Source organism: Netta rufina (genome assembly GCF_964035555.1).
Source record: "Netta rufina genome assembly, chromosome: 13".
Lineage (NCBI taxonomy): Eukaryota > Metazoa > Chordata > Aves > Anseriformes > Anatidae > Netta > Netta rufina.
Window position 1 is genome coordinate 14194697 of NC_140136.1, and position 13407 is coordinate 14208103.

The window sequence follows — 13407 nt, forward strand, 5'->3', positions numbered from 1 at the left end:
GACAAACTGCTGAACCGCTCATAAATGCGAAACACTTCTACTTAGGTTGTGTTATATTTAACTACAGTATTTATTTTTTTGGGTTTAATTTTTTATTCCTGTATCTTTTTGGTGGGTGTGAAGGGAAGCAGGATGAGAAAAAAACAGCTTCTACCATGACATTTTTTTTCAAACTTTAAGATTTCTTTCTCACTCCTAAAGCATAGAAGTAGATAGATATCTATTTCTTTTTTTTTTTTTTTTTTTTTTTTTAGGTATTCTGTTTCATAAAGCCTTCCTCTTCTTCCCTCAGCCAAGTCCATGAAAGGATCAGTCTCTTCATTCTTTTCTAGATTAAGGGAAGTTGGTTGATTTTGTGCAGCGTTTCTAAAACCAGAGTATTATTTAACTAGGGTGGCCATGTAACTGAGAGCCCAACTACATTATCACTTTCTCTCATTTTCTTTCTAGTATGCTTTGTCCTAATGGCATTTCCTACTAAACTTTCTTCCTACCAACTGGAGGTTACAATAGCAAAGTTCCATTTAGGCAAGGAACTGGGACTGATCAGGATATTTAACAGATGACCTATGCTTAAATCTTTATGGTATTGTTACTGCTGATGCAATTAAATAATTACAAAGGACAAAAATTACAGTTATGACTATTGTAGAAAAAAGATACTAGTAAGATTCCCATCATCAATATCAAGCACCTCTGAAGGTCAGGCCTTCTGTTTCTTCAGTTATTTTAGTCTGACATGTTCTTTAAATGGCTTCTCATCTATGCCTAAAATAGTCTGATGCTTAGGAGCTGCTCTCTCTTACTTTCCACTTGGTTGGAGAAGTTTTTTAACTTAACATTGTGCAAGTATTTAAAGTAGAGGACTTTGCAGTCTGGCCTCAAGCATTAGAATGTCTTCCACCATGGTCCTTGTTTATGGTAAGCAAGTGAATTCTCAAAAAAAAAAAAAAAAAAAAAAATGTAGCCAAAGTGGTAAGGAAAAAGCATACAGCTACCGTGAGCAGAGGTGCTGAATGACAACAGCATTTCTACAGAATGCCTATGAAGAGACTAGGACAGTGCCAAAATGCATGTGCTACATTTTCAGTGAAGTAGGTTGTCCGTCAAAACTCGGACAACCCCATGAAACAAGACTCCAAACTACAGTTATGCAACTCAGACATTGTTAGGACTTTCACTGAAACATACCAGTAAGACAATCAGAAGAGGCTTCAAATTAATTCCTTGTATATAAGGTGTCAGTATGTATGAGTTAATCCTCTGGCCCTGTTTTATGACTAAAACCAAAGTCTAGCAAACTAGACTGAAGTACTTGAACTGTATAACTACAGCTGATATAATTAGTTTTAAATAAGTCATTGCTTTAGGCACAAAAATGACTCCATTTTGATAGTACAAATTTACTCTTGTAAAGAGTGTTCTAAGTTAAACAGCCCTCCCCCACACCTGCTGGTTTAATGTAATTATATCCCAGTATTAAAATATTAGATCTGCTTACCATCATCCAGTGTGATGTCTTGTAGTCCTATTGTTTGAAAATTCAATTCTCGATCTTCAGGTTCTGGTTTAATGTTAATAGCTGCCCCATCTGGTGAAAATGGAGATGAATCGCATACGGTATGGTGTACTAGGGACGAAGCTGCATTAAGACCTCCCAGTGCAGGACTGTGTGCTTGAGGGGAATGCTGTCCCGAGTGACTTACAGTGGTTGGCGGGGGAGATGAGGCAGGTCCTGAGCTAGGAGATTGATAAGGCATAGGCTGTAGCTGGGGTGAAGAAGGTCCAGACAGCGGTGAATGGACCATAGGGTGGGAAGCTGTTGGGGATGGGGATGAAGCAGATGCTGGGTTTGTAGGATGGTACGGGACTTGCTGCAGCTGGGGAGAAGACTGCCCAAGGGAGCGACTCATTGCAGAAGGGATGGAGCCTTGCCCAGCACTCGGGCAGTGGTATCCCATTGATGGTAGGTGCGAAGATGACTGTCCCGAATGAGCTGAGTGTGCTAGCGGGTGCCCTGCGGTACTCGATGTTGACACAGAACCTGGATTTGAAGAGTGGAACGGCATTGGTGGTAAAGCTTGGCAGCTAAGATTTATCAAATGAGGTACAGCTGTGTCCTGCTGAAATGAAATAGCATCAAATCCTTGGCTGGCAGCAGAGTTTATGGGAAGACCAGACTGTCCATTGTATACATCGTTAGACTGCATAGGCTGGTAGGAAGGCCTCACAGGAGGTGCTGATGTTACCTGAAAAGACTGAACCACAGCAGGGGGCAAAACGTGACACTCCTCACTCGGACTAAGGTTTCTACCTTGCATATGCGACAGGTGGGACACTGCTGAGGTCACCATTGCTGTGTACGGCGGCTGAACTGGACACACAAGGCTCCTAGGTGATGTAGACAGTAAATTGTCATGAGGATGCCCTTGCTCTGGTGAAGGCAACTGAGTTCGGATAGAATGTAGGCCCTGGACGTTGCTTGTGTGAGGCAGGGCCAAAGAGGGAACCGCAGACAAATCCACCTCATCTCTGTGCTCTTGCTTCATTATAACTAGAAAAAGTAAAACAGAATGTTACAATTCCACCTCATCTCTGTGCTCTTGCTTCATTATAACTAGAAAAAGTAAAACAGCATGTTACAATTCCACCTCATTTGTATCCTGTGATAAATGCACACTAATAGCTGTTCAACAGCCACAATAGCATCATTACTGCCCTTGTTCTAATTTCCCTTTTCCTCTTGCTCTGCTTTCTTTTTCTTGGACTTTAAAGGGTCAGCATTACAGGTATATAAAGGGAGAAGAATCCTTCTAGCACTTATTTAAAGGCAGGTCTCTTCCCTTCTAAACTATCCTCCTATGCAGTGTATGGTTCTTAAAAACATCTGCAATTCAAAAAAAGTTGCAAGAAAGAGAAAGTCCAGTACATCTGAAGGATCCGCTCATCAAAGGCATGTGTTGTGGGGACTGTTGCTGGGCTCCACTGAAAACAGGCAGGTGAGTGCAGTATCAGGCACTAGGAAAAGGTGAATGACAATTTTTTTTAATCCACATTTCAAACTTTCATTAGCCTTTGATCAAGATGACTGCTGACCTTTGGCAACTCAGTTCCATTAGTCTGAGTAGTGTGTGTTGTTAGGGCAGCTCTTTAAGTATATTCTCTAATTTCAGTGATGGCAACTGTTCTAAATAGGCACACTTACAGGACTTGTTTTTTGAAGCCAAAGGCAGGCTCATTAAAATACTGATTTTAAGCGTAAATAGTAGAAAAATGCTAACATTCTTAATGGCTTGATTTCTATTTTAAACAGTACATGTTAAAAGCGTTATAAAAAAAATTGGATTTTTAAAGGGTTTGTGCAGTAACAGCTGCAGTTGTAAGTAAAATAACTTCTTATTTAAGCGGTAAGTTTCATTACTTCACTCCACCACTTAAATATGGATTTTTCATACAAAAGTATCACTTAAGATTCTTCTTTTAATTGTATGAGGAGCTGATATTTGTAAGAATAACTGCTGAAAGACATCACAATTTTGGTAATGCATAAGTGAATACTTAGTGTACCACAAACCTAAGTAACATTACTCAAATTATGCATGAAGTATTTTAGAGCACAACAAGCAAGCAAAACTTATTTTAAACTGTAGAAACTAATAGAAGCTTTCCTTGCCACTATATAAATAAGCTTCAAGAAGTTTGTCTTAATATTTATATCTGACTTTAAAGATTCCTTCAGCTATCTGTCCTCAAGTACTCCAAATAGTCCTAGAAGATCTAGCTCTATCATTAGCACCAAGTGAACTGACTACTCTAAGTGGGCATGAATTTCTTGATAGAAAGAAAGTGGCAGGCAAAGTAGTAGGTATTTTGTATCTAGATAGTAGTTTCTAGTAGCACTGCTTGTGCTAAATGGAAGGGATTAAAACTTTTTAACTGAAGTAGGTACCATTTTTCAGTCCTGGCTATGTTCCAAGCTATTTTCTCTGAATATGCTGCAACACGTCCAGAGGACTTTTTTTTCTTCCTTGCATATAAAGCAGCTTTTTGGAATATCAAAGGAGGAAAAAAATGCCTAACACATGCATAAAAATGCATATTCTGTTATCTCACTACCATCACTGTGGGTATTTAGAAGAGCAAATTTCAAGATTCACTTAATTTTCAAAGACTGGTAAAATGCAAATTATTCTGTAAAAAGTATAACAAAGAAATGCCTGGCTGTACGCGTAGCACTGTAGCTTAATATCCTAAACTTCAGCTTTATAATTAGATGAGTTTAAGGTGTTTTACAAATTGTTCAAATCTAGTCTTATCTATCTTTAAAAAGTATGAGACTGTCTGATACACTTTCAAATGTCTATTTTACATGGCAAAATAGAACGCAGCTTTTGTTTTTTAATACCTGGTGTATAAGTAAAACGTTGAGATTGGCTTTTTTTCCTCTTGCCATTGCAGAGATAAAACTGCACCTGAACTGCAGCTGTAATAGTTTTGTTATGGTATGGAGGAACTTCAAGTATGATGTTTGCCTATATGAAAGTTGAAATGAAAAAGCTTTACATATTAAATGCAAATGAAACTGCTATTAATTACAGAAGAGTTAAAACAGTTTTTATTACAAAACTAAAGCAAATTGATATTCCAGAAGAGATAAACTTAAAAGTATATGCATATATTACATAACAAAATAGTACTATAAGCAAACTGTTATTTAGAGACTTTTTTCTTTCTTAAACCCAAGTGTTCTGAAGGTAACACTTGAAATTAAGAAGACACATCTAAAGGATGCTTTGTTTATCTGCCAGAGAGAGCATAAAACACTCTAGGAGTCAAAGAACTGCAATTCAGATCATTAAGCTTGCAAGAAAAATTCGAATGCGCTGGAAATTGTTATCTTAGAAAAATTATCTTCAGATTTCTTTTAGTTAAATCTGAATTTATTTTTTCAATGCTTTCACAGCAAGCATGCTACTTCCAATTCTTTCAACGCATTATCTTAATAAGTACTTTATAGTAGTAAGCCAATTTAGAAGTCTCCAGTTGTCTGTCTGGATCAGCCAGTGATCTACTTTACTAAATGAATTCTAAATTTCAGAACAACAATGAAAATTGAGTATTCTCATTTGAAAACAAAGATTTCTAAAAGAAGAGAAAGTAAGTGTCTCACCCCTTGACACTTTTCCCTGATTATTTTCCCTTCTACCTCCCACTGAGGTCTTCCATCTGTTGAGAGAAATTTACAAATAATTCAAGCAAAAAGCATTTTCTAAAATCCTTAAATACTTGATCTAAAACTGCATTTAGTTTTAGTCATAAAGAGGCAATTCAGGGAGAGATACAGCTGACAGGCATATTGTAAACAGACTGCAAGTACAGGGATGCTTTCAGAGTTTCAACGCTACAGACATTGTGAAGCTGGGTGTTGTGCAGGATCCTGCATTTTAAAAGAACTCCTGCTGATTACTTACAGTTAAATCTAGTTCTAGAGTAGGCAGTGTGTACTCTAAGTGGCTGGGAGTGTTTCCGTATTTTTCCAAAACATTTTTAAAAGAAAGTTTAAGAACTTCTAACATGATTATTGAAACAAACATGCTGAAGACTTACAGTATATATTCTCTTTCACATAGTGACTTAACCTGTATCTTCATGTACATATCCAAAGGTTATGTATTTAAGACAAACACCCGCCCCTGAACTAAAAGACCCTACAATTCAACTACAGGGCAAGTTACCTGTGTTGTGAGGGAAGTTCACCTTGGTGAACCTCTCCCTGCTCTCACCTAGCATAACCTAAGGCTTGATTCTCTGTTATTGGGTTTAGTGCAAGTTATCAAGAAACCTACTGTCTAGCAGAAGTACTTCTTTAAAGGGGCTTAAAAATGCAGCTTGAAACATTGGGTGTCAAAATATAATGTAGGAAAAAACACTTTATATTGTATTTGCTAATTAAAACAAAATCAACACCACATTTTTACTTAAATATTTAAGGAAAAGATAAGATGTAGAGGAATTGGACTTAGCTGCAAACTTTTCCTTTTAATGATTTACTTTTGCTACTCTTTCCTTAAAAGTTGAAATCAGGTATTCAAGTTCCAGTAGTGATAATTTAAGTTGCTCAAATGTTAAGCTCTACATATTAAAGGAAAAATCAGAGAAGAAAAGGAAGTCCCTGGATCAGGACAGCTAATCCTAAACTTTAAACTACTTTTCATGGATACTAGTTTAAAGAAGAAGCATTAAGATCATAGCATGTATCCAGAACTGCTACAGAACCAGGAAGGAATGATGGATAACAGAACATCTTTAAGTAAGTTGCATATATGTACACCTGTGTACATCACAAAACAAAAATATTTTCATAGGGCTATGGGGTGTTAAAATTTATAGTTTATGTAGTTGCATACCAATTTGATTTTGCATAATGATGAAAATGGCATTTGTTTTTGGAAAAAGACTAAACTGTGAAGAAAAGGGTTTACCTAGATAAAAAGCAATGCTTTTCTACTAATTATTGACTTTGATATAGTGCTATTCTTGTGATACAGGTATTGTTTGTAATTTTGCATTTACTAAGTTTTCTACCTATTTGGGATTTTGAGATTACAAAGAACTGAACTTGTATGTTGGTGATGCAACCACCGAAAACTTAATCACCCCTTAAAATACAACTCTAAGAGCCATATATTTTCAATTTGCGTAAGAAATTAGATTTTACTAACAGGCTGTGTGAAGTTTTTAACTATAACAGCAATTATCCACTGCTTCTATTCTACAGGAATGGATGCGTTTTAAACTTTTCAACTTGAAGTAACGGAAGGACGAAGCAAATGCCTTTGAAAAAGCTTTGATTGCAACCACAGCCTCAAAGCAAAATAGTTCAGGTTTGTCACAGGTATTACATACTTCAGTGAGAATAATGTCACTCACTCTCCATGCCCCCCAGCATTAAACCTTCACAGAAATCAAAACAAAGTACTGTGTGCTCCAAAGACCGTCTATCCTAAAACGCCAATTCCTTTGACATCCCCTACTCCATTCCTTCCCCAAGTCTAGCACTGCTCTTTTCTAATGACTTAAGCTATGCCCCCGCGGTACTACTTAGAGCTTTCAAATGAATTTTTTTTAGCTGCAAAGTAGTGTCATGGTTAAAATGATAACCTGAAGCAGAACAGAAACACAAGAGAAGTTGTGTGTTATGTTGCAGTTCAGGGAAAAACAATGAAAACAGATAAATGTTTGTGTTTTGACAATCTTCCTAGGCTATCCAAGTTTTAGAGCTTTTCATAACGTGAACAGTAACTTTACTGACAGGCATACTTCCATAACTGCCTGGTCAATGCTTTGTACCTGAAGAACAGATGTTTTTAGTATTTTGAACAAAACTAGTTCTCCAGAGAAAAACACAAAACTAAGCTCTCTTCTGGAGTTCTTTGATGTTTGAAATTAATCCAGAACCATTTCAAAAGTGATAAAAGAGATGAAGAACACACAAAGTCAAGCTCAAGTAGTGGTTTTGGTTTTGTTCTTAAGAAGAAAAAAATGAAAAAAAAGGAGATTTACCTTGTCCTTTTTCAAAAAATATAATTTTTGATTCTGGAAGAAAATTGGATCCTGTCACTACCATTTCATGGCCTCCATTTACTGAGCAACTACTGATGCTGTATTTCTCAATCTGAGGAAGTTCTTGAGCAGATCGCTGAGCTTTAAAAATGAAAAAGAAAATAATCCATCATTTTAACCATAGTAACATTGCTTTTATGATCCTAAATTGAAGAATCACAGATGAGAGTAAAACAACCATATATAAATCATAGTTGTGCATTTATCTTTGTTTTCAGAATTATGTTGAAATTATATAATTATAGAAAAGAAACACAAAGGAGTCACAAAACCTAACAGTCTCTACTGTTACAGCAAATTAAAATTTTAATTTAGGAACACTGGTGTAAAAACTACTTTAGTATTTAATAGATAAAATGAGTTCTAGGACTAATTAAGATTAAAGTCATGTTTTGATTCCTTACTGCCAGCATTTAAAAAACAAAATCCCCAGAAGTTCAGCTGTTCATTGGGTAAGTAATGGTACAGACTCCTGTAAATGAAATGGTATTATTTGTTCCTAAAATGAGTATTTATTTTCACTGAGATACATGGGCTGCCTCCCTTCATATACAGAAACTTCTGAAGCTGCTAGCTGCATGACTGCAGTTGTTAGGATTAAAACCTAAAACACTGCTGTTCCTCCAAACAGCAAATGGGGTTGCCCATTGGCAAGTACCATCTTTAAATAAAACTATTACTATTTTTACATAATTTAGCTCTTTACGCAAAATGGTTGTCACACGATTGTTACATATATTCTGACACTAAATACTGTCAGAATGACATTACTACTGACACATGCAGAAAACATGGCTATAAATTATGTACAGTTAAAGCAATCTTACAGCATTCAACAGGTATGGAAGCAGTCTGCAGAGATAAGACTTTTCCACTAGGTTGTGGGATGTGAACACGGAACACAAGCCGCACTCTGGTATTCTTTCTTCCAATATCTGTCTCTCCTTTACGGAGCTCTATATCTGAATTGCGAAGTTTCAAAATACCCGCACAATCGATACTGGAGACAGGTGAGAAAGGATGGATTAGAAGAGAAATGGAAGAAAACAAATCAAACTGTTGCTAAAGTATACTCTGTAAGCCTTTCTGCTAAGGAATGGAGAACATTCCACTTTTTCCCCATGTTAATGGAGGCATTAAAATAACATTAAAAATAGCATAACATATCTGTTAGTGTCAGAAATAGCAGCAAGTATTCTCTTTAAACATTGTTCTGTCTTGCAAACATCTAGTTGCTGGTTTCTTGAACCTTTAAAAGATTGTTATTCCACTTAACTGCATATTGTTTAACCTTCACAGTAAGTTGTTTAACACAGTAAATATCATTTTCAAGGATGATATTTAGCACTGCTTAGGAAGGACTAGAGAATGATCACATCCCAGCTATCATTCAACGTGCTTATTGATTATTTATATAAGCCACACATAGTTTAATCAAACAACACACAAGGAAGCTTCTGAAGACTTTTTATGGGCTCATAGCATTCAGTGGTTACCAGCGTGTAACTTCAGGAAAGCCTAAGCTGGCTTCAGAAGTATGTGTTAGAAATAAATATGCTACATTAATAAAGAAAAAGTGTAGTTCGCTCAGTTCACTGACTCTCCAGGTAGAAAAAAGCAGTGTAATTGTTGCTAAAACTAACTGGTATTAAACTATTATTCAGTACATTCCATCTGGCAGGACCTAAACCATGAGAAGAATCTAACTGCTAAAAATAAAAACTATGTAAAAAAAAATCAAAATAAGGAAAATGCCATTGACATGGTAAGTTAGATGACCACATTCAAGGAAGAAACAAGCAGTTGAACTGTATGGCTATACTTTCACAGAAAAAAGTCACCTGTTATATAAGAAAAAAAACAAAAAAACAAACACAAACCACCAGCCATTTATAACCTCCATGCAATTCTACAGCTGTGGGATCACACATACATACAGACTGTACAGGAAAAGAGAACCCCAGAATCATTCACCCATCTTCCCATTAATCATACCAGCTGCCTCGTCTCTCTACTTCACTACTTCTAATGTTACCTGAGGATTTATTTCTGCATACTGGCACGTTTAAAGAGTTGTGTCCAGCTTAATCATGAGTCATACGCGTGGAAAATTAGCTGTTTTACAAGACATTTCATTCACATTTGTACAAATGGGGAAAAAAGCCACATATCAACTACACAGTTGCAATGTACCTGGCTGACATATTATTTTCAGGAAGAAGTGGTATTTCCAAAACTTTCGTGCTGGCAATTATTATCTCTTGGCTAGCTGTAGCAACTGTTTTTCCAGTGATTCGGTGCACCTGGTAAAATGCATGAGGTCTTAAGTAGCGATCGTCTGCCGTGCCGATGAACATTTGCAAGTTTACAGGCTTCTCACTGTAGCCCAGGAGCTGATAAAAAATGAAAGATGTATTAAAATATTAGTTAGCTTTTCTGTATTTGCATTAAAGAGTAATAATAAATTACAAACTTCTTCAGTCTCTTATGTTTTCTTCAATGATAAAGAAAACTGAGTACAGACACCAGTCCTCCAGCAACAGGTATCAGCAACATTTACCAGAATAAATGGATATCAACGTATCTGTATTCCTTCTGAGTCCTGGACAGAGGAAAACAACCAATCATTTCATCTACAGAACTCTGTTAAAACTATGTTATGCTATACGTGCATTTCTGATATTGCCTTTAAACAAAGAAGAATTAGCAATATTATTAAGATACACCTACAGTTTCTAGAATTCTTGAAAATATTTTTAAATTTACATTTTTATTACAAAATGCAATTTAGTGAGCTTATTAAGGGGTCGTATGAATGTAAATGTATTATGTTAGGGTAAAGAAAAATTGATTCATAGCTAGAAAATCAAGTAATATTATTTTCTTTATGAAAAAATAATCATTATCAAGTTCTGCTTTTTTTTTTTTTCCTCAAAGAAGTTAACTCGTGCATCTTTCCCTTTCTAAAATATGGCTAACCACCAATGCACTCCGCTATCACAAAACTGCCTCTTGTTTGAGCTAACAGTAATTCTAGGCATGAAACACACTGATGCTTCAATAAATAAATTAAACTAGCTATAAAAAAAACCAACATTTTGATTTATGATTATACACCGTTAACATAGTTGTCCAGAAGAGTTAAGGAAACAAAATATAACTGACAGTAACACCCAAGTTTCCTTTACCCACTGCAATTTTAAATGAGACCTACAAAACAGGTCTTACAAATCCACAACACTCACTTGATCTTCCGTATTCGTGCAGTTTGTGTAGACTGATGCACACTGCAAGTTACATGACTTCTAAACAGCAATGTAACACATTTATATTTCACTGACTTTAATTTCAATTTATGTTACAAATGGAGGGAGGGGAGACAGTCACTCTTTAAATGTGGTTTTGTCACATCAATACTTTTGACTTTAAAGTTACTTAGTTGCACAGCAATATTATCCAAGCTCTTTGCAGAACTAACACATAAAAAAAAAAAAAACAAAACACACACACACAAAAATGCAAAAACCCATGTCAATTTAACCTACTTACAAGAATAACAACACCAGTAGTCAGCAGTACAAAAAACAAAGCACACCCACACAAAGACATCTGAAGCACCACTGCAGACTGCGTGTATCTTGATGTGCTACAACTGGTGCGAAGTTTTACCTACACCCAACAAATGCCTCTTTCCTATGTTAAAGTTACACCCATGACAACACCTACCTGTGCTATCGCTTGTATTAGAACTTTTGTCTCAATCAATGACAGGAATGTTGTTTCTCAGAGTCTGTAATGTTAAAGAAAGAGCCATTCTCAAAGTTTCAGCTATAGATCTACACGAATGCTTTTGTCCAAGATGTAATGCTCCACCTAGATTTAATTAATCCATCCAGATACAACCATGTGGTCAATATTTCCTGTCCATTAATTTTTGGTTCAATATGATTGAGAAGCATAACAGCAAACATCTAGACCATGCTAGATGGAGAAAACTGTGATTACTCATAAGCAAAACAAAACCAAAAATCTTCATTTTTTTGGTTTTGTTTTGCTTATGATGAAGCTTGTTCTTCCCCTTTTCCCCCAGCACACACAGAATCGAAAAATTCCTACAGCCATCATACTGCAGATAAAAATCTCCAGATAAGCTACAGCACATAGCTGCTGTTGAGCAAGAACATATGGATCTTGAAGAGCTGACAGAAAAGCTTGATAGATCTAATGTATTACGTATGTTACAATTACAGCATTATTAAGTAATTCTGTGGTGTTTTTTTTCTTCTGTTTTTCCATTTGTTTTTTAAAAGAGTAAGAAGGTCCTAAAAGCCACCCCACTAAGACCATACCATCTTCAAGTTCTTCACAGTGGGAGACTGAAGGGAAAGAAAGGAAGCAGTTCAGCATTTCTGTCACTTTCCTGGGCTGGGTGATCTCAAGACCATTCCTACAGTAAGGAGACCTTGCTGCTTTTCATAGCTGATTGAAGGGAAAGAATTCTGGATTCTGTTGTCTTCAGTTCTCCCTGTACCTTTCCCAGCTGTTGTGCTTTCAGAAGTCAGCTCAGTTCAGTTTTATCATAAAATGCAGACTAAAAATAAGGTTACACTAAAGTAAACTGTCCTGAAACTTCATCTCTCTTCATCTCCCCCTTGAGTCCAACTACCCGTGGACTCTCAACTACTCTGTGGAACTGACCTGTGCATAGTCAAGCAGAAAAAACGGACTTAATAATGTTCAGTCAGTAAGTCACATCTCTTCCTGGCTTTAACACTCCTTATCCCTTCAGACCCTTGGTATAATGAAACAAAAATATCTGCCACAAAAAGCCAGGCAATCTTTACAAGTCACAGCAGCTTTTATCAAACACAATATCCTGCCCTATAATTGATAAATTTCCAACTAATTTCTTACATGATTTCATTTATTTATGTATTTCTACATTTCACAGGCATATGTTCTGTCAAATATGTCAATGGTTTTGTTCTCATTGGAGTTCTCAGCACAAAGAGCTAAATCTAGGAAAAAACCCTACCAATGCCTCAGCCTTCACTGAGTGGAGGCAGTCTAGACTGTGTTGATACCCATGTAAATAAATGCAATAATCAGACATTTACAGATGTTACAGTAGAGACGATGAACTTGCCATGACCACCACCAGTGTTCAGGTTTTTCTCCATCTGTCAGGAGTCACCTGTAAACTACAGCAGCACAACCAGATCACAACTTTTACCCTTAATTATCATCCCGCTGAAAGTGGAACATGGGGCCTCTCATCAATTATGGCTACACCCATTATACTCAATGCAGGGCTCCAATATCTTTCTAAAATATTTTTTTTCCCAATAACAAATTAGTATTTCTGGAAGCTATGAATTTCAATAATTTAAATTATCTAAAGAAAAATTAAGACCTTATATTCATTTAGCATTTACAGCAGTCACTTTTTGCAAAACTCTCAACACTGTGACCCCACCATCCATTTTCCTCAGTTAAAATTCTGTCTTAACATGATGAAACACAGCCTGAATGTGAACTTTGTTAAACGCATTCACTCTCATACTGGGAATTATATATATTACAAGCCAGAGCTATTAAAAAAAGTTAAGTAACATCCAAACAGGGTCACTGTGACAAAGCTGCTTTCCACTTAACGCTATCTCCCCCATCCTTAGCAATGGATACGTACACAACAGTTCTAGAGATAACAGCAATGAGAGACTGAGACTGACTCACAGAACTGCACCAGTCTGTCAACAGTCAGTGGAGGCCCTGTCCTCTACA

The 13407-nt window shown here is 36.3% G+C and overlaps 1 protein-coding gene across 2 annotated transcripts in view; it reads right to left on the reverse strand.

Annotated features, from left to right (window-relative positions):
* Nucleotides 1-13407, reverse strand: part of NFATC3 (nuclear factor of activated T cells 3) — a 66330-nt gene that overhangs the window by 19219 nt on the left and 33704 nt on the right. For both annotated transcript variants that reach the window (XM_084294727.1, XM_084294726.1), the window contains exons 4-9: nucleotides 9817-10016; nucleotides 8451-8623; nucleotides 7564-7704; nucleotides 5171-5226; nucleotides 4406-4532; nucleotides 1502-2554 (exon numbers count right to left, since the gene is read on the reverse strand). In XM_084294727.1, the coding sequence (XP_084150853.1) occupies nucleotides 1502-2554; nucleotides 4406-4532; nucleotides 5171-5226; nucleotides 7564-7704; nucleotides 8451-8623; nucleotides 9817-10016 (1750 nt within the window). The remainder of the gene's footprint in view (nucleotides 1-1501; nucleotides 2555-4405; nucleotides 4533-5170; nucleotides 5227-7563; nucleotides 7705-8450; nucleotides 8624-9816; nucleotides 10017-13407) is intronic.